Source organism: Haplochromis burtoni, unplaced genomic scaffold, assembly GCF_018398535.1.
Source record: "Haplochromis burtoni strain Fernald_Lab_line unplaced genomic scaffold, NCSU_Asbu1 Contig_456, whole genome shotgun sequence".
In the NCBI taxonomy this organism is placed as follows: Eukaryota; Metazoa; Chordata; class Actinopteri; order Cichliformes; family Cichlidae; genus Haplochromis; species Haplochromis burtoni.
Window position 1 is genome coordinate 253,825 of NW_024582817.1, and position 21,291 is coordinate 275,115.

Genomic DNA, 21,291 nt, shown 5'->3' on the forward strand with positions numbered 1-21,291 from the left:
AGAGGGGAGAAAAATTAAATTTCATGAGTGAGCAGACAGAGCCTCAGAATACCTGAAAGCACTTCTACATGCTCAGCAGAGAGCTTTATTTCCTGTTTGTCAAAAAGTGAGTGAACCTGCGCTGCTACCACCAAGTCTTTAGCGACTTCATTTTCACTCCAGAGTGACATTTTGTGAAGACACACCTGGTGGTTAAGCTCTTAAGAAAGTCTGAAAGTGAACTTCTGAGTGTGGATTATTATGATTCACATGCTGTTCCCAAAGTTTAACACGAGTCTGAAAATGCAAAACTGATTAAAATCTGGTTTTAGTTTCACAAAAACAACAAACAAAATATTTCAGACAAGTCAGCCTGTTCCCATTTTCAGAGCATAACAAAAATTGGGCTTTGTCAAAGCTGTTGGTGTTTCTCAGTGTTGTTTTATTTACTGGTGGGCTGTGATGCACTGGGTTATCCTATTAGTGAGACTCTGTTGTCACTTCCAACTTGTCGTTTTCTAACCAGCAGGGTTTCTGCGGTGGGGTCCTGCATTTACACTTTACAATTTAATACTTTTAGTTCCTAAACCCAACCAGCAGGTAAATGTAGGTGAAAAACGCAAATGTAGTGCCAAAGCTGGTACATCAGACAGCAGTGACAAAAGATACTCAGTGTAACAAAGGGTACCACGTGATGCTACGAGGTGAAAACATGTTAGACAGCTCTGTAATGGTGCAGTTCAAAATCAAAGATCTTAGGCTGAAGAGAGTGATATAATATAATCAGTCTTATTGAGTGACTGTTTGCACAGTTTACTGTGAAACAAGCCATATCATGAGAATATTTCCTTGAGATAACATCAGGAGTTCATTCCTCAGCCCTGAAATCCAAAATTTGATCTTTGTCAGGTCAACAAAAGGTAGAGTCTCACTTTATCATGCTACATGAATTGTTAACTAGGGCATCGTCACTGATTCAATTCCGATTCACGAGGTCTCCAATAGATTCGGTTCAATTCAATTTTGACTCAGACAGTCAGAAATATTAGAACTGTGATCATTAATCAGTACATATCCATATTTTTATATCTATGTATAAAAAACAACGCTGACACTTGTGAGACTTTAGAGGTGTAAGCATCGTAGCAGATGCCTTTGTGTTAAAGTCACTGAGGATAAAACACAAAAAATCATTAAGGAGATTTTCCTGGCCTGGCTTTTTATAGCAGATCACTGCCTTAAAAATATTCTGCGGTAGATCAAAAATGGAAGAAAACCATGAATAAACATGGTTGACGAACATTACCTGATGCTGCTGAAGTGAAGCAGAGTAATGTTACAGAGGTTTTATTAGACAAACAGCAAAGCGTTTTGCAATTTGGCAGAATTTGTAAAAGTTTAGATTTTTTCCGTATTGAACTGCAGAAGTTAGGCTTTCTTGTTGGAGGTCATTTTTGAAAAAGAAAAAAAAAAAACAGTGACCGACTGTGCTATACACAACGGTAAGCTGGTGCGTAATAAGCAAGCAAATAATGTAGAAAACAGAGATTTCTGACGGTAAACTGGTCTCTGAGTGCACTGAGAGAGAGAAAGAGCTGTGCAAGGAGTGTGATTTTATCGTAGTGGAAGCAAAACAGCCAAAGTAAGAGGGAATTCATGACAATGTTTATGAAATGTGAAGCATAGTTTTGATCTTCTTTTGCTGATGGTTCAGGAAATTTTGATTGGAGAATGACAAAACCTGCAGCTTCAGAATCTGTGAGATATCGGCTTTCAGCACTAACAGCGTGTCCATGTACGTGCCGTCGGGTCGCACTTTGTGTGTACATCTTTGCGCAGAATCCGTTTACCTGCTTTTTAATCGTTTGGTATTTTAACTCTTTGGTGGTTGTTGAAATACTTTTGTGAGCTTTAACCTGAGATTCTGGCATTTCTGGCAAAATACATTTATATTTAAATGAATTTAGATGTAGATTTAATGAATCAATATTGTGTTATTCAAACTAAAATCGATTTGAACCGGAAAATCAATTTTTTAAAACCCTTCCTATTCTGAACTGTATTTCTATTGCAATTTTGGAAAACTGGGAACAATTTGTGAAATGTTTCGGGGGTTTTCAACATGTTGCTTGTAACTTTCGTAAACAGCGGTACTGAAGTGACTTGTTGAGGATATGCTGAATTGTTCTGCTGTAGGCTTTCCGCTGCTGCTGTTTGTGAAACGGTGTTTGAAACAGATCTAATATTGTTGGCAGTGGCGGTCCTAGCCTGTTTGGCGCCCCGGGCGAACACTCCCTCTTGTTTCAGGATGACCTGCCATTATCCAACGACACAATGGCTTTGAACTTTTTTTATTTTAATTTTTTTTTATTTTGAACTCCAGTATGAACACAAGTCCCCCAACCCGAGGATCACCACAACATAACCTAACAGACCTACACCTTAGTTCACAGATTCACTTTGTCTAAGGTGTATTTCTGGGATTTCACACAACCCAGGATTCAAATCATGAATACATGATGGGCTTGGATTTACATCATTATGGATGAAAACATCATGAATGAAATGTGCTCAGCAGGTCTCCCTCCACTTTCCACAGGTTGTGCGTGAGACATTAAATCATCAAAATATAAAATACAAATTTTAAATTGTTATTGATCCCTTTACCCCGAGTCCTAAAGTGTATATTTATTTTCTTACTCTTCTTATATATATTGTTTGCTTACTTGCACTGCTGAAACTGGAGCCTCGTCCTTTAGTCTCTCTCTATAGTGTACTGCATGCAGCCAAGATGACAATAAAGTTTACTTTGACTTCAGCAGCGAGCAGGCGCACCGAGGGCTCTCGTGCTCACTTTTCGCGTATAGAATTTCGGAAAAACATCAGTGCAAATTATAAGTCCCTCGCCGCCCCGCCCTCTCCTCCCTGTGCCGCAAGCAGCAGGCGCACCTCGCCCTTACTCCCAGCAAATGGGCAATAGAAAGCCTACCGGTGCCTATGACATTCCCAATATGTGCTGGCTGATGTCGGGGCAGCATGAGTACGAGCAATTGGTTTTTTTTTTTGTTTTTTGTTTTTTGCCGATGCCTTTGATGCCGCCCCCCACCACGATGCTGCCCCGGGCAACCGCCCGTGTCGCCCGTATCAAAAACCGCTACTGATTGTTGGACTTGGATACGTATAATATGTGAATGTAACCAAATTATTTATCAGTGATTTCAAACTGTAAAAACAAAAACAAATGATGTTATGCAACATGAGAAAGCTGCTACGCTCAAATTCAAATATTCCTCATCCATGCTGGACTGATCCTCCCACCCCAGCACTACTGTATTAACAATGCCTTCAAGGCTTGTTTTATTTTTACTATTCTTTTTTGTTAATTTTATTTGATTCAATTACGTATCTTTTTTTCATGTATGTAACTTATCTGTTTATTGAATTATCCATGTCTGTGGTTTTATTTGATGTCTGTTCCCTTTAAGTTTTTATTTCTTTGCTGAACGGTCCAAGAGACTGAAGACGTCACTTGGATGCGTGTCGACATGTTTCTCCCACTGAAAACATTATGTGCTGATGAACAAAATCAGCTTTCTTGGTTTTCCTTACCTGGATGATTGTGCATGCATCAAGACACTTTGTTGCAGGGTGCTGAATTAAAATTTGCCCCGATAGCACTTGAACACCTACAAGTTCTCTTCTGCTCCACGTTTGACATAGTACCTATGTGCTCTATAGCACCATACATAAAACACAGTTAACAGCAACATTCGCCCTCAAGATGGCAGGGCAACAAGGCAGCCTCCAGAAACAAGCACACATTCCTATGTTTGTTATTAATTAAGGATTAATTCAAAGACATATTTGTTAGATTCTATAATTACATAAAATTATGTATATTTATGAGTGCAAAATCCATATTTCTATTAAATAACCTAAAAAATAGCCAACCTTTAATTTCAGTTTATCCCACTGACCACCAGCAGCATCATTGTGCTTTTAAGCTTTACCTGTGGTTGTGATCCTGATCCAGCACCCATCCAACAGGCAAATCTAACTGAGGACAGGTTAATGATCTTGTTTTCACATGCCTACACTGGCTGTTTCCTCTGCTAGCCATGGCATGTCATGCTTGTGATCTATGCGTGATCTGTCCCGTACCCTGCGATTGTCTTTGATGTTGCTCACCCATCTGTGGAAAGGCCAGGAGGTACCAGACGAGAGCCATACTGGCAAATTACTGCAGATTAAACAGCAATTTTCTTTGACTTCAGTAGTCATGATGAAATTAATGAAAAATACAAATGTTTTGTAACTTTCTAACAAAGGTATAGTGTGGCTGGCACATTAATACCTGTTCATAAATGAAGTAAAAGTCAAGTTTACACTCACCATGTTCCACTTTGGGAAGAGAAAGTCAGTGCCGACGTACTCGAAGAAATGAGCAAAACCTTCTTTTAGCCAAACATCCTCCCACCACACTGGAGTCACCAGATCACCGAACCACTGAAAGACAGAGACAAAATCATTTCATATGCTTTCATGTCTTAAAGAGTTATTTCTTATGAAACTGTTTTATGAAACCCATTCTTATATTCAAACCATAAACTGTGTACAACTAATGGATGAAGCATCACTCGTTAGCTTTCAGAGCACTGTGTTTAAAGCTTAAGCTTAGCAATGTGACAGTTACCCTCTAGGTTTATTAGAGCCTCCCTCACTTCGCTACTTTGAAACAGAAACAGATCTTCTTTGCTTAATTTGTCACAATCTATGGAGAGAATAGGCCTCGCCTGGCCATGAAATGGCTTTCAATCAACTGTCCAGTGGCATTTGAGCCTCTAAAAATAAAGAGCCACGTATTAAAATAGATGTAGTTAATGCCATACTTATGTCAATATCATTTAAAAGGGTGAGTTAAATAAAAATTCACCCTCTGTAGAGTTTTGATTAAGGGATAAAGCAGTTAAATAGACCAATGCTGTTTTTTGTACCTGGATGTAAACATGTTTATTTTCGCAGCCAGCCTCGACTGCCCAATTGAGAATTACAATTTTTGGCATTTGCATGAGCTTCATTTTTCAGTTCCAGATGCTGCAGCTTGATGTACACATGTCCTCTACTCGAATATGGAAGTTTAGTCATGTTTGCATGAAATTGCTGCTTATGTGGTATGAAGCAATTTATTACTAATGTCCATCATTTTATCTCTTAAAGCTGGTCGTTTTACTTTTAGAGTGAAGTTCAAAATTGCTGAAATTATGCAAAAACAGATTGTGTTTCATTGAGTTGTGTGCATGAAAATTGCCACAAATAAACCACTCTGAGTTCCACAGTCACACCGTGAAGTGGGTGTGAATTTGTGTGTTTCAGAAAGTTACTAAGAGATATGTATCATACATTTAGATACAGACAATTAATCTTCACAACTTATCCAATATTTGTTAAGATATTTATGTAAAAAATCAAAAACCTAATGCTGATGCCACAGTCACAGAATTTTCATAGTGGTTTTAGTCCAATATGTCCAAGATTAGTTTATTACCAGCTCTTCAACCACTCCTGTAGAATGAATAAAATGTCATATTCCATCTTTAGAACATACAAAACTGTTTTTGTTGTGCATAGGAAAGAAAATCCAATTAAATCCAGACAAATTCTGAGCAGGGAGAGTACGGCCTTCCAAGTCCTGCCCCTCCTGAAGGACTGACTTGGCTTCCTCGCCTGCTCTGAGCTGATGTGATGAGGCAGGTTCACTCATCAACAACACCATAGGGCAACCAACAACGTTGCTCCAAAGTGTGACAAAGGAAGGGGAGGCTTTGGCTCTCATTCAGCTGGCATGCTACCACCTGATTGGACTGTTAGCCTTTTCTCAAGCTGCCTCGGAGCCTCGTCAGAGTAAACCAGCAGTGAAGTTTAATAAAGGCAGAGCACGTAAGAAAATAGAGTGAACTTTGCTGATAGCGAAACGCGTAGCCACAGGAGTAATTTATTGGATCCAAGCTGTTTCCTGGCGACGCAGTTTGAATGAAAACGGTGGGGAACAAACAGGCGTCTCTACCAGCTTTGTTTCTGAGTCTGAGCGTTCCCTTTAAATCTTCAGACGCACAAAGAAAAAAAGTTTACCTCAAATTTCCTTTAAACCCTGATTAAAGTTCCATCTGTAGAAACAGCACACACTGCAGTTTTGATACATCAGCACAGTGAGTGTGAGACTGTACGTTTGGCAGCATGTCTGCAGTAAATTGTCCTTCAACTGATCAAAGTTTGTGTGGTCAAGCAGAGAAGTACCTAGACTGTGCATGTGTGTGTGTGTGTGTGTGTGTGTGTGTGTGTGTGCTTAAGTGTGTGTGTGTGTGTGTTCAGTGTTTTTGGGTATATCTGCAAGCAGCTGAAAAAACTCAGACTTAATTATGCAGTGTGGTGTTATAAGTCTTTCCATATAAATCAAAAAGGGCACAAAAGCTAATCCCCCGACCAACAACAACAGAACTGCCTTTCATGCAATTAGTTACTGGAGCTTTCAACAGATGCTGTCACCCTGCAGAGCGAGAGCTCAGTGCATCAGAAATTAATGACCAGGGTTTTTTATTTGTTTCAGAAGTGAAGGAGGAACATTGAGCATCCGCCTTCACCAAAAAACAGAGGCTGGCCCTCTTTATGTGGCAGCGGGGGCGAGGAAATCTACTTCAGTCGAGTGCGGCATATGAGGCAGATAATCAAATGCTCCCAGGTGGTGGAGATGCTGCAGCTCTTTTTGAAAACATCTTGTAAAATTGTCAAAACAGAAATTACTAAATATAATGAAGGGCAGGATTGGAACCAAGTTAATCATTGGGGCTGAAAGGACAAAAACATCTGCACACTGCAATGCTGACTCAGGCGTTTTGTGACTCTTGCTGGTCGATGATTTACATCTGTGTTCTTTTCTTGCCTTTATTGTTAATCATGAGTCTTTGCTGCTTTCTATCTCATTTAGTATTATCTACTAGTGCGTAGAGCAGTTAAAATGCCATTTTATGGCTTCTTTCCATAGATTCTAACAACAGAACAGATGCAGCTTCTGGGTCTGAAAAGCAAACGTCCTCAGAAATGGCTTAAACCTGCGTTCTTTCTAATGGCCTGCAGAGGGCGACTCCTGCAGCTGCGTAAAGACTTTCAGTTGAAGAAGTCGATGGGCACATAGGTCTTGCCTCCCATACTCTCTGATCTCAGAGAATAATTTCCTTATGAGATCATGGGCTCAAGTTTCAAAGTGTACTAAAAACATGTCAAAGTTTCAAATGATATAAAACAACACTAATGTTAGTGACAGTTCAGTAATTAGAATCAAATGAGGTTCTATATGTGTCGACTGTGCTCCCAGTACAATGTCCTAAACGTCTATAAATACATACAGATTTATAGGAATTGATATTTCCTCCTTAACTTCACTAGACTAGCAGCCTGGTCAGTAGTGATGGGGGCTGTTATTGGTCGGGTTTGATTAGCAATTAGCCCCTTCTTATAGATTTCTTGTTTGTTTGGCATACCGGAATTGAAAACTTGTGACAGAAGATCAGCAAGACCAAAATGCATGTTTTAGACTAAATTGGAAAGGCTTTTCTAGTTGTTATTTTAATGTGCTTGTTGAGGATGTGGGTGTAACACAGCCAAACCTTACTCCTATATCATATTAAACGGAGCAGGGTAGACTCAGGAAAGGCTGAATTAACTGATCCAATTAGCCTAACAAGGAAATCTTGCTGGGGGAGATAACAGGAACACCTGGAGCAAACCCACACAAGGATGGGGAGAACAGGCCACAAGTCCACAAATAAAGGCTGAAGCCAACCAGGAACCCCCCTGTAATATTGTTAACCACAGCAACCTAATCTTAGCTGGTTTAAAATACAGCTGCTTTACTTTGAGCGGTTACTACTGAAAAATAGAATTAATTTTGAAAGTGTTGTTGACATTTGTAGATATTTATATTTAGCAGTATGTCCCACATGGCAGGGAAAGCACATGATGTATAAAAACAGTGGGGACAGGGTGCACGTCGGTTGTGCAGTTGTAAAACTACCCACCTGCAGGATGGTGAGTGGAGATTTAAAATCCCGTCTGATTAACCACATTCAGGATCTAGTAAAACATACAAGCTAAGTTTAACTGTAGCAGAACTAATTTCAGATATGAATTTAGTTATTTTTATATACATTTTTACTCTATTTTTTTGATCTGGCTTCATTTTATATTCATGTGGTTAGGTTTTGTAATGCCCTTGAGTCTTTTTTTACCGTGTTACTTAGTCTAAGAATTCTTGTCAGTACATCTGCTGTGAGTAAAAAGTAATTTGGTCAGCGCCTGCTTTTTTTTTTTTAAAAAAATAAATATTTTACTTGGTTTTAGTCTTTTTTCTTCCCCGTCATGCTTCTAAATATATTGCACAGCATGTCTGAAATCTTAATGAGCTGCGGGTGCGCTTCAGGAAAACAATTTTTAAGAGTAACCGATTGGAATTCCTGCATATTGTATTTATTAAATCATATTTCACTCTAGTTGCTGTGTCTTGTTCTGAGATCATTTTGCAGAGAAAGTGGCTCACTGATACTTTCAGTCCCTTTGTGTAAACATGTGAAAGTGTCCTTAGAAGCACTGCTGCCATTAAAGCCAGAGGTTGGATAGACCAAATACGCATTTGACTGATTTTCCCTTTTTACTGCATTTTTTATGAGGACAAAATAGAAACTCTTTGTGACATTATATTTTTGAAGCACACTTCTTCTCAGCTCTGTAAGCCTGCACAGTTTGGAGGGAATTCACCTCTTCACCTGCATGGACACACACACACACACACACACACATCCTGTAGATATGGTGAAGCTGAAGAATGTGTCCAGACATGCATACTAACTCCTTTCTCTCACTCTCTGGCAGGTTGTGTCTGTGTCTGGGCAGGGATTCAAACCGACCACCCTGTGGGGAGCTGGCAGGCTGTTCAGCTGGCTGCTTCCGATGCCTGGCTCAACAGACACTGGTTCAACTTCCTGAGGCGGAGCTAGAGTCACAGCAGGGACCGCTGCAGTTTATAGGATGGAAAACCAGTGCCAGATGAAGTTGTACTCACATCAGGAAGAGTGCGAGGTCGCTGCTTCCTCTCGATACTCACACAGATGCTGGAACGTAACCAGACTATTAGTCTGCAGACCTTTACATTTATTAAATACTTTTATATATATATATATATATATTTTTTAACTATTTATGTGTAGTAAATTTCCAATTTGTAATCATTTTAAATTGAAAGGAACAGTCATTTATTTATTACTATTATTGTTATTACATTTATTTTACTGGCTGCCTCTGTCACACAGGCAGAGACTAGTCAATAACCCAGGATAGTAAAGAGTACAGAGGGTGCTGCACCAAAAAACTCCCTGAGATGGCTTTGATTGCTAACCGATTGCCAAGGATCATTCACGGCATGAAGGCACTGACTTATCCACAAGCACTCACTAACCAGTCACAGAGCAGTAGTAAAACTCGAAGAAATGCCTTAAGAGTAAGAACTGTGCCTTACTACTGAAGCCAATACTTTTCAAAAGGCATTTCTTTGACTTTGAAGGTGAATGTTGTCGATTTCCTCTTCACAGTTCTACATCTTGGCTAGTAGTTAGTGAGTTTTATGTCTGAACACTTTATGTCTTCAACATGACCATGGCAACATGTTTGGCACAAAAAAAAAATCGCAGAAGGCTTTCAGTGTCACACTATTGTGACTGATGTCACCTAGCAACATCATGCCGGTACATGCAACCACTTAACAACCAGTTGGAGAATATAAATTTTTTCCTAGCCACCGGTGACTACCATTGGGCAAGTGTCAATCTCATAATGATAGTCATCAACTCTAGCAACCAGTTGCAGCTTGTCAGAGAATGCTCATTATTCCCCGGCAATCAGTGGTTGCTAGGAGTTTGCCAAGCTGTTTCTAGGCCTGTGTGACTGGGGACTATAGCATGTTTAGATAAAAGTCCTGGTTTGGGTTAAACTCTACTGCACCTGTCCAGTACTATAACCCTGCACTTTGAAGAATGACCCTTAGAGCACTCAGTGTGTTGAAGAAGCTGGTGGGAGGTGAGACGGTTGCCATGAACAATACAATAAGTCACCAACTTGTGTGTATCATATCAGTGTGAGCGCTGTAAAGTTTTGTGTTTAATGTGAAGATGGATCAGTCACAGTCCAGTGGTATTATTTCAGTTTATCTAGTTCTACCTTTATCACTGTTCAATGTAACTGTTACAGGGAGTGAAAGAGTCGAGTCCTTTCATGTTAGTTCAACTTACTGTATATTGCCGATGTACCATCACTGCTGTCACTCTCTGCAGTTTAGTTTTCTGTTTTCTTTGCAGTGAGTTTAATTCATTCATGTTCATGACTGTGACTCTGTGATGTTTGGTTATGTTTCAGTGGGGCGGAGCCAACAGATTTATTCATGTAGTCCTATTTTTGTCTTCAAGCTCCAGCTGTTGTGTTGCAGGAAGGGACAAATTCTTGTCCAGTCGTCCCACTATCGTTAATTAAGTTAAGGAATTAACTCCCTGTTGTAGTGCAGGAAGCAAAGAGGTTTGGTTAAAGGGAGTAAGTTTAATTTATTCGCTCTTTATTATTGTTAGTCGCTGCTGTTCAGTTTGGTATTGTTTTTCCACGGGAAGGACTAAATAAAGTCAAATCTGATTTTTTTTAATCTTCCCGTAAATTGTCACTCTTCTCTCTATTTAGCTTGATTTGTTGTTGGAGGAAGTGAATGAGTAGAGTGACATTTAATTTATATTTCCTCATTATCTGACTCTCTTATCGGGTTTAGCACTAACTATATTAATGTGGATTGCTTGTATGTTTGCTAGTTTGTGAGGCAACAGCATTAAATGGTTGTGACAGGGATTACGGCTGTGTGCCAAGCACTATATTGGCATTTGTAAACAGTGATTTCTTGTCATTGAGTCCTCCTTTGTCATTGTTATTTAATACAATAAAGATAATTGTGTGGTAGAAATTCTACATGTAAATTTATGCAGTGCTATTATCCCATTATCATTACTTCCACTTCCACCACTCCCTGCTGTTTAGATAGATGTTTGGGAGTAAAGAAGTTGATGCAAGCCAAATGAATTTTATTTATACAGCCCCGAAATCATAAATAATGCATTTGCCTCAGATTTGCATCAGGCTATTCTTAGACTCTGAATTCAGATCGTTAGCTGATGAAGAGACTTAATCAGAAATGAAAGCCTGTTTTCACAAATCAAATGGAAATGGGCTGTTTAAAGGGGAGCTGTTGCGCTTTCCCATATGTATTGTTATGATAGTGGGTGCTTATTACAAAAATGGCAAGAATTTCAAACAATGAGGTTGGTACATGTGATCCTAAAGTTAAAACTAAACAGTATGCAGCCATCCTCTAATGCTTATCCAGGTCCAGGTCGCATGGTTGCAGCAGTTTAAGGGGACATGCCCAGATCTACCTTTCGTCAGCCATCTCCTCCAGCTCTTTCAAGTGAGAGCCAAAGTCAACAGAGAGATTTAATCTCTCTACTCATTCACTAGGTCAGCACCTAGAGAGAGACTTCTCATAGTAGGACATGACTGAAACATCTCACCAAAGCACCCAGGAGGCCTTGTGGATTGGGTGGCAGTCAAAGCTAGCTATCCTCAGCTTCAAACATTTTTACAGTTGAGTTTAGTTTAATTTATTGCCACAAAACACACTGCATGTGATGGGTGGTAGTTCATGATGGTGCATGCAGGAAAAATCTCTGCTGTGAAAGGATAAATTAAAAAAACAAACAAACAAATGATAGACTGGTTTTGTCCACCAACAGAAATTAGGGAAGTTTGTGTATTTTTCTGTTAAAATAATAAAGATTCTGATCAAAGAACAAGTTTCTAGTCTGCAGTAAAATCCCTTTGATTTTTGCTCTATCAGACAAACTGCTGCTGAGTTGCTCTTCCATTAAACATGACAGTTTACATTTGATTCTCTGTTCTCCTGCTTTAAAAGGATTTCACTTTTTATCCAGCTGGTTGATAACGGTGGAAGTGGGTCAGTAAGTTTTCAGCTCCCATCATGCTGATTCATCCTGGTGTAGTTTGTTCAAGCTTTTTGACAAAGAGAAAATATAATTAATTTTTACACTGCAGAGATTTTTTTCCTTTCATGGTGACAGACCCAATGACAAGAACTAATCCTCCATACTTGTTACGACTTCTCTGCTAATTAAAAATGACAACTTCTGTATTTTTTTTAACGCACTTGTCTTCATTAGCTTTTCTGTCGTCTCTCATGGTGTTTCAGCCTCATTAAAACACAAAAACGCCTCTGGTGGGTCAGCCATTTCTGCCGAGAGGGAGAGGGGGGTTGACTCGGGTTGCCATGGTTATGCTGTTTCCATGGTTAAACACATGAATTGTAGGTAGGTGGGGTTGTTCATAAAGTGCAGCAAGGGAAGCCAAAAAAAGAAAACATTCAAAGCTGAAACTAAAGACTGCTGAGGCTCAAGATGCAGGAAAGAAAAGTCCAACGTCAGGAATAAAGATGATGAGTCAGTAAAAGGAGGCATAGAGAGATGGGACATGGTGTCTGGCTTTTAAATTTAGTAAAAGCTGAGAAAGTGACAGAGACAAATGCATGAATGCAAAGCAGAAACACAGAAATCAATGTTTGTTTTAAGGATTGCTCAGGAAAGGTGAACTTGCCCAGTCCCTATCCAAAGATGGCTGTGAAATGGTTATATTACCCCCAGAGTTCAGAAAATGATCAAACAGTATCGATAACACAAAACTGGAATCAACAGCCACTTCATGTTTCCTTTCTAGTTGTTACAGATAGCTAATAAAGTACAACAAACAGTGCTTAGATCTCCTTATGTCCCACCACAAGAAAAGAGTACGGTCACAAAAACGAAGTAATTTGTCATCAACGATGCTAAGCTTTAAAACAATTTTACCTCATTAATATGCAAATCCATGTAGCGAGGCCAAACAAAATGTAATCCCATCATCTGCTCTGGTACATATTGTTCTTTAGTTATCCGTTTCCTGCTAATTAAGCTAATTAGCTCATAGGCAATGCTACACATCTGGTATCAATTTGAACTTGTTAAAGTATAAAGGAGTTTAAGCAATTTCTGGGAGATCATTGTTCTCTCATTAATATGCAAATCTATGCAGACAGGTGTTCCACAATCTAATCAGATCATCTGGCTTTTTGGGGTGTCTTGTGTGGAAGTTTCTATGGTATTGATGAGCAATGTTGCATGGTTTCCTTTTGAAATATGATAGATTACAGCAGACCACTTACCCTCTCAGTTATGAAAATTTGATGATTTAAATTACTTAATTTTTAATATATGTTTTGAACTAGTCTAAACTAAAGGTTTCCTCATGTTTTTCACTGAGCTTTTTGCCCTCTGAGTAAACAAGCTTTGGTCTGCAGTCTCGACAAAAAGAATAAAAAGCACTCATTATTCCATTCTACGTTAAAGCACATTTCTAATTGTAGAAAGAAATCACAGACAATTACCAAGCACTGAGAAGTATTCTTGTCAGGTGATATGAGTACCTTCATTTGTAGAGCTGGCTTACAGCAAGCATTGCAGATTCTGGCAAGGCAAATTTGTTTGTGATATAAAACAGTTACATGTAACTAGTTTCTTCGTTACAATCAAGGTAGGAAACAAAAATGGACCACCTTTGATTTTACAGTTGAGCTTAGCTGTAAAGTTCAACATCTTATGTTTTCCTCATATTATAGTGACTTGTTAATCACAAGGTAGCTATAAACCTGTACCTTAAAACTTAATGTGCTTTATTGGCATCTTTACTCTAAAAATAACTGGAATTTGTGTAACGGGCAACTTGTAGTTTCAAATATGACTTAAAATTAGCTGTTGAGACTTTTCTGGAAAAGATCTATAATGTCCTCATTAAATTCTGCACAATCTGACTTACTTTTGCAATCAGTGGAGTTGCCCAATTCTGCTTTGACTTTACTCTGCAGACCTAAAAATCTATTGGTAAGTAACTACCAAGTGTAGAACTAGCTGGTTAGCTGTTTGGTATTTTTCTTAGTTGACACAAAGGGTACTTTCATATGAAGGTGGGAATAACTTTTTTCTGTAGTACATAGATCTCTCTATGTACTACAGAAAACTGAATCTTTTTCCATTCATGTCTAAGCAGAAAAGCCCAGATCTCTCACTCCATTGGCTTCCCCCACCTCTTCTATTGGGACAGCTAAGCATTCCCAAGTCTTCCGAGGGATGTAATCTCTCCAGTGTGTCCACTCCCAAAACACCTCATCAAAAAGGCAATCGGGAGCTACCTTAGCTGGTTCCATTTAATGTTGAGGTGTAATAAGTCTCTGACTCCATTCCAAAGAACTGAGCTCCTTGTGCATCTTTCCCTTCGCATACATTTCCTTCCACATATGCGGAGTACTCCACGTAGTACTGGTGTAGAGAACTACCCCACTGGTGGTGGAGTACCATGTTTGTCCTGCTTATAGTCCCGATTTCCTTCTTTGGTTAACTAGCCAGAACTCACACCAATCCATCTGTCATCCTCCTGCAAAACTGCTATCACTGATGAACAAGACCCTGAGACACTTAAACTCCTCCATGCCAATTGTACTGTTATCTGGGCAGCCAAGCATCTAGGCTATTGGTTAAGTGAATGCTATTTCCACCAATCAACAACCACATGAGATTGTATTATTCTTCTAACCTTGCGTACACCGTCTGGAAACCTTGCTCTCTGGGTATACCCAGGAATTCCCAGCAGCTAAATAATCCTTAATACAGGTAAAGTGGCACTCTGATGAATGCTGTATGTTTAGTAGAAGTACTGCTCATGTCTTGCTGAGTGAAATTTTCACAGATGAACAGTAGTTGTTTGGGGGAACCAAGTTACTTTAGCAGTATAATGGACTAACCTATTTTTAGAAATGAAATTAAGGTTGCTGCCATGGTTTGAAAAATCTTACATGCATCAAAGTGATCATGCAACAATGCACTAAAACATAATAAAAACACTTGTTTTTTTAACAGATTTGTTCTTTCCTTCCTTCACCTTTGTTTTTCCTCTCTTTCTTTTGATCTCTCCCCTCCTTTAGAACAAAGCAGAACTGCGCCTTTGATCATCGTCTTCTTCCTCTCCTCCCTCCGCCTGACCCTCACTGATAAATATTCATCCCTCACTTGAGCAGAGGGACTGAATCTGATTTTCACTTTCTGTTTGGATGGAGCTCCTCACGGCTCTATGGCAGCCAACACCAAATGACTCTTGGTTGTCATTTGGCACAAATATTGTTTACATCTCCACATCTGTGAACCTAGTGAGAATTTCACAAGGTCTTATACCCTGACTGGCTGAATTTGAAATTAGCGCTGTCAACAACAGTCACAACAAACTCTCAAACCTCCTGCTTAATTAATCTTTATGCGAATCCTGTTTGTTTGGGGATTAAACAGTGGCCACAGGCCAAATGGTGGTAAATTTTGAAATTTGATTTTGGATAATAGCCTATGCTAAAGACCAACAGGCAATGGAAAAAAGATCTCAGATGCATCTGGATAAGTTGCATCTGGACAACAGCACGTGTTGTAAGAAGCTGCCAGAAGTATTCTGAGATAACTGGTCTTAGAGCTTACTGCAAAACTCCTGGCCACTTTAACCTGAAATATGGACCACATATGAATGAGGGATTACATAAAACTGCACACCACTTGCATACTGATGCAGTTGGAGCTGCCTTATAGAGTTTTGGACCAACTGGACTTTGCTGTAATTTTTCGTGCCAGTTGGAACAGGAATAAGCAATCTTCTGTATGTGGACCAACTTGGCTTAACAGACAAGCTTTTCTGTTCAAGTTGATTCTGGACAGACAGCATCATCCCTACAGACTTCTTGGGCTGTTGAATCTGCAGCAAACACAGCAGCTAGCAGCCTGACAAGTTATGAGAATTGTGGACATGGTTTAAGGTTCTTTGCTTTCTCTGGACCAACTATATCTTAGCTCAAAAGTTTGTTGGATAGACTTTGGATAAGGTAGATCCAGTCTAATAAGCATGGCACAGAGTTCTAAACTGACTGAGCTGAGTTATAAAACGTTCTAGATTATTTCAACACAAGTCTAATTGTACATAGACCAGTTCTAAAAGTTGCCTGCAGAGCTCTAGACCAGTTGAACCAGTCCATTATTATTCTCAGGGCCCTGCATTACACAAGTTTAATTGTATTCATTCCCAACTTGTTGCATAGTGTGTGGGAACAAAAGGGACACCTTAGTGAAAGAAGTGAACCCAAACCACAATCGTTTCCTAAACATGACAAGTAGTTTTTGTACCCTAACTAAACATGTGTGAAAGCAAAACAAATCAAATTGCACTGGCTGACACCAAAGGGCACCATGTGCTGCCAATCCATACTGACAGGCGTGATATCAAGTTCTGAAGCTCTGAACTGAAACACATAGATCAGCTGGATGAGCCAAAAGCTTCACTGCAGATTTTCTAAACCCAGAACAGTGCAGATGGCACAAGCCAAGATATATAGCTGACTCCTGAGGGCTTTATACTGAAATGTAATTGATTTTCTTTCCCTTTTTTTTATGCCAAAAAAATAATGCTGAGTCACAATTGGCCCCATCTCTGACAAGTTTCAAATAACACAGCTGAGTGCAATGTACTGGAAGTCTCCTCTTCATGTGTTGGCAAGAACTTCTGCCATCAGAGAGTCGGAGCTGCTGTTGTTAGCTTAAGCTTACAGTAATTTATTGATGATGGTTGTGTGACAGTGAGCAAAGAGAGAGGGCGGGTTCAGGTGACAGTTTGTCAGACAAAGCATGTGCACAGCTCTGTAATTCCCATTGTTTCCCTGACAGTCCCGCCACACTTCCATTATCGAGTCTACAAGTGCATGCAGTTCAAATTGATGCTGCTGGATGAGAAAAAAAAGAAAACTGTCACAACTTTTAATTTACTGCAGAAGAAACTGCACATTGAACTCACTGCAACAGTGTGTCTGTGTTTTTTGATGTGTTCTGTCAGAGCCAATCAAAGGAAAGTTCCTGAGCCTGAAGACAGACTGAAAGAGGGAAACATACTTACCTGCGTATGACTTCTAATTAACCACAACTCAACCTCAGAGCAACTGTGAATACAATAACAAAAATACACAAACTGACACGAAAAGCTACAATTTATTATTCCATTCTGAAAACTTTCAACGGGACTTTCCTAGACTTTAACCTGAAAAGGTTCTGGATGCGCCACAGATTTTTAGAAACATCTTAATATCGTCCATTTTAAAAGATAAAGGTTCAGTCCTTTCTTAAAAAAACAGCTGGGCACTGTTGTTTCAGCTAAAGATTAATCAAACAGGAGCCATTTTTATGTGAGCAGTAATACACATTTGGTGCTCCAGTTAACATTTACAGCTCTAGGACACTTTTAGAAACAGCACATTTGAAATCATTAATTTGGGTTACAGGCTCAGCAATTTCCCCAAAACAGCTGGGCTCTGTCTTTTTTTTACCCAGAACTTCATTCAAACAGCAGATTATAGGGCACTTGTTGGGGACTATATTCAGTGAGAGAGTAATACATATTTGGTGCTCTAGTTAACATTTGCAACACTAAGGCAATGCTTTAGTTTTTTTACACAGCTCATCTGGTATCATAAAGTTTCAGGATCGCTAAGTTCCAAAAACTTGGTGTTGCTGAAAAAGACTTTTCTCAGCTGTGGAGGAATCCCCATCAAGTGTTTGTCAAGATAAAGTGCTGAATTATTAGCTAACACTTGCAAACCTGATTAGTACGCTTCATCGACAGACAAAGAGATGTTCGAATTAATACAAGAAAAATGCTCCAAAAACACAAAAAACTGAGAGCTTCAGTCAATCAATGCAGATATGCCTTAACTTATTAAAATTAAAAGATTGGATTTACGTCTTTTTCAATTTTGTTATGATTCGGGTTCTTGATCGAGCATTCAGTTCTGTTTAACATCCATAATGTTCCGTTTGCTTCCTGTTTGGTTTTTCACCATTTTGTATTTCTTGTTATTCATCCTCAGTTAAGGATGTTGTTGGTTTTGTAGTCTCAGTTTAGTATTTTGGTTTTGGTTTAATGTTCACTTGTACCTTGCTTGGCCTTCATGTTAGGTGTTTCCTATTGTGTCATTTTAGCTTTTCCTGTTTTATTTTGGTAAACTTTGTCTTGTTTGTTTAGTATTCAGTTTTATTTTCCCTGATTAGTTCCAGGAGTGTTCCCTATAGTTTCCCCATCTCCCTGATTATCCTGTGTCTCTAGCCCTCAGCTCATCCTGTTCCATTACTGGTCCTGGTTTCTGTAGTCTTATGGTTTCCTAACTTCCTAGTATACATAAGAATACTAGCGTTTGCAGCACAGTGGTTAGCACTTTTGCCGTACAGCAGAAGGTCCTGAGTTCAATTCCACCATCAGGCCAGGGTCTTTCTGTATGGAGTTTGCATGTTCTCCCCGTGTTTGCGTGGGTTCCTTCTGGGTACTCTGGCTTCCTCCCACCGTCCAAAGACATGCAGTTAATAGGGATAGGTTAATTGGTTAATCCAAATTGCCCATAGGTGTGAATGTGTGAGTAAATGTGAGTGTGAATGGTTGTCTGTCCCTGTGTGTTGGCCCTGCAACAGACTGGCGACCTGTCCAGGGTGTACCCTGCCTCTCGCCCAATGACAGCTGGGATAGGCTCCAGCACCCCCCGCGACCCTGAAAAGGATAAATTGAAGCGAATGGATGGATGGATGGACTAGCGTTTGCCTGGCATTATGTATGTATGTATGTATTTTGCCTTCAAAAAAACTTGTTTCTATTTAATGCCAGTCTACAAATCTCCATTTGGGGTCCTCACTCTTTCCTAAATTCGACAATTTTACTGTGTTTTGTTCTTCAGTGTTTTGTGACTACCTGTCAGTGAAAGGCCTTTCTCAATAAATTTGGACTTATTATTTGTACTCCTTCTACCAGTTTCCAGTATTAGTCTCACCTTGAAGCTACCTGGTGTAAGGTGTGTTATGGAGCATCAAGCTGAGAACAGAGAGGGGAAAAATATATTTTTTCCAAATACATATGAAACGACTTTTTTTTGCCTTTGGTTTTCAGTTCATCCCTTCACAGTGCACAGCAGTTCATGCACACATTTACACAGAGCATACACCCGTCACTGTGTTTGAGGTTCATTATAGCTATTTAATGTGAGGTTTTTAAATGTGTGTATGTAGAGTATGTGTGTGATCGCCCACTGTGTAGCAACTGCAGGAGTGTGTTCAGGCTTCCTAATAAGCCTTGAACAGACACAAATGTGGACACACTCACAAAAGGAAACCCACACGGGGTGTTAGATGTTTGTTTATGGTCTGTTAATTAGCCTCGGACATGAGCAAGAGGCAGCTAAACGCAAACACGACAAACACACACATCTACACACACACACACACACACACACACACACACACACACACACACACACACACATACAAGGCTAAATATAACTGTATTCCTCTCACACATTATTATTGATTAAACCCTCCTGTCCTTCAGTAGTGGAACAGCACAGGAGGCTGTGGGCAGACAGATTAATAAAGCATCTGAAGAAAAGATTTTCCTCAGTAGTTCAGAAAAAAACAAAAAGACAATTTCATGTATGCACGTTAATTATGTGTTAATAAATATCCTGGAAGAAGCTGATATGCTTAGCAAAATAACAATCAAAAAGAAATTTTTGTAGATGTTCTGCCAACACGTCAAAAACTGCTCTGCAGACGTCCTTTTTTTTGTTTTTGAATCTACTGTGATTCTACTGTTTTTTTAAAGGCACTGACAAATTTACACTTTTTTAGGATTAACTCTGCAATTTTAACATCCTGGTTTTTCTTTTCATATGGTCTGATGGGATAGACATGCAGACAGTTCAGTGCAGATATACATGGTGTTTTTGAAGATTCACAGTTAGCATTTTGGCTGTTAGGTTATTGGAGCTGGAAGTGACCACATTTGCATGGGTGTGTGGAGATATCAGCTCAGACTTGCAGGTTGTGTTAGCAAGTTTCAATCATGAACAGCATGAGTGAAACCTGCTCATTAGTACCCAGTAACAGAAAAATCAAATACAAGTATTTCACTCATTAGAGCCAGAGCACAGACTTCTTGGATGGTCTGTCAGCACAATTAATCACACAGCAGGTCATATTACTAACTGCAAACATGGCTGGGAGGTGTAGCAGCAGCTTTCAACTTTTTGGCCCTGCTGTCTGAAAGCCAGCACTGAGACTCTTAGTATGGACTCGCTTATTCGCTTTTCTGCTTTACTTGAGCACTCAAAGCTCTTCATACAACATGTCTCATCTATAACAGCTCATCTGTTATTCCATTACAATGTTATGCTTTTTGCCGACTGTATTTTTTTTAATGTTCTGTGTTTTCTAATCTACCAAATCTCTGAAGTCTGTGCATGATGGTCATGGTCACGTACTCTGCTTATCACTCAGTGATTCAATCTTTCCTGTCAGTTGAACATGGTACACAGATCTGAATGAATACCAGGCTGTACACATACTTATTACTGCTTTAAGATTATTTATCATGGATTTTTTTTTTATTAAACAGGCTGTGCTTTACAATGAAGTTAATGTTGCAGTTACTTTGCAGAGAAAGCAGAAAGACATTTAAGTATTACAGCCTGTATGAGATGTGGAACCCAAAGGGTAGGAGCTGAGCCACTGGCTGGTGTCATAGCTGCCATAACTGGGGCTGAGCTTGACTTTTTGGAACTCAAGAATATTCGAATATCTGGACTTTAAAACTTTCCACAGACTTCCCACATCAGCAGCATCACAACTGATGGTCAAGAGGTCAGTGGACAAAGGTCAAAGAAGACAGGAAACAACTGCAGATGGAGGAAATCATTCTGCGACTCCAGGCTGAACTGATAGACAAGGACAGCTGAGTGTTAGTGTGAGGTAAATATAAATGAAAAACTCAGAGGGAAAGGAAAGAAAGGAAGAAGAGCAGGAAGAATAAAGGGAAACAGAAAGAGAGAGACAGGTAGAGCGGGAGCAAACAATGAGTTGATTTATGGCTCCTTCTATTGTAATGAACTGTATGCAAACATGGACTGCAGTAATAAATTATCCTCTTTGAACCAAAACACTGCAGAGAAAAATATACAGCCTGACAGCTTCCGGACACACACACACACACACACACACACACACACACACACACACA

The 21,291-nt window shown here is 39.5% G+C and overlaps 1 protein-coding gene across 1 annotated transcript in view; it reads right to left on the reverse strand.

The window, feature by feature from the left end:
• Positions 1 to 21,291, reverse strand: part of LOC102291928 (thyrotropin-releasing hormone-degrading ectoenzyme) — a 273,214-nt gene that overhangs the window by 83,761 nt on the left and 168,162 nt on the right. The window contains exon 6 of the mRNA XM_042213580.1: positions 4,372 to 4,485. Within this exon, the coding sequence (XP_042069514.1) occupies positions 4,372 to 4,485 (114 nt within the window). The remainder of the gene's footprint in view (positions 1 to 4,371; positions 4,486 to 21,291) is intronic.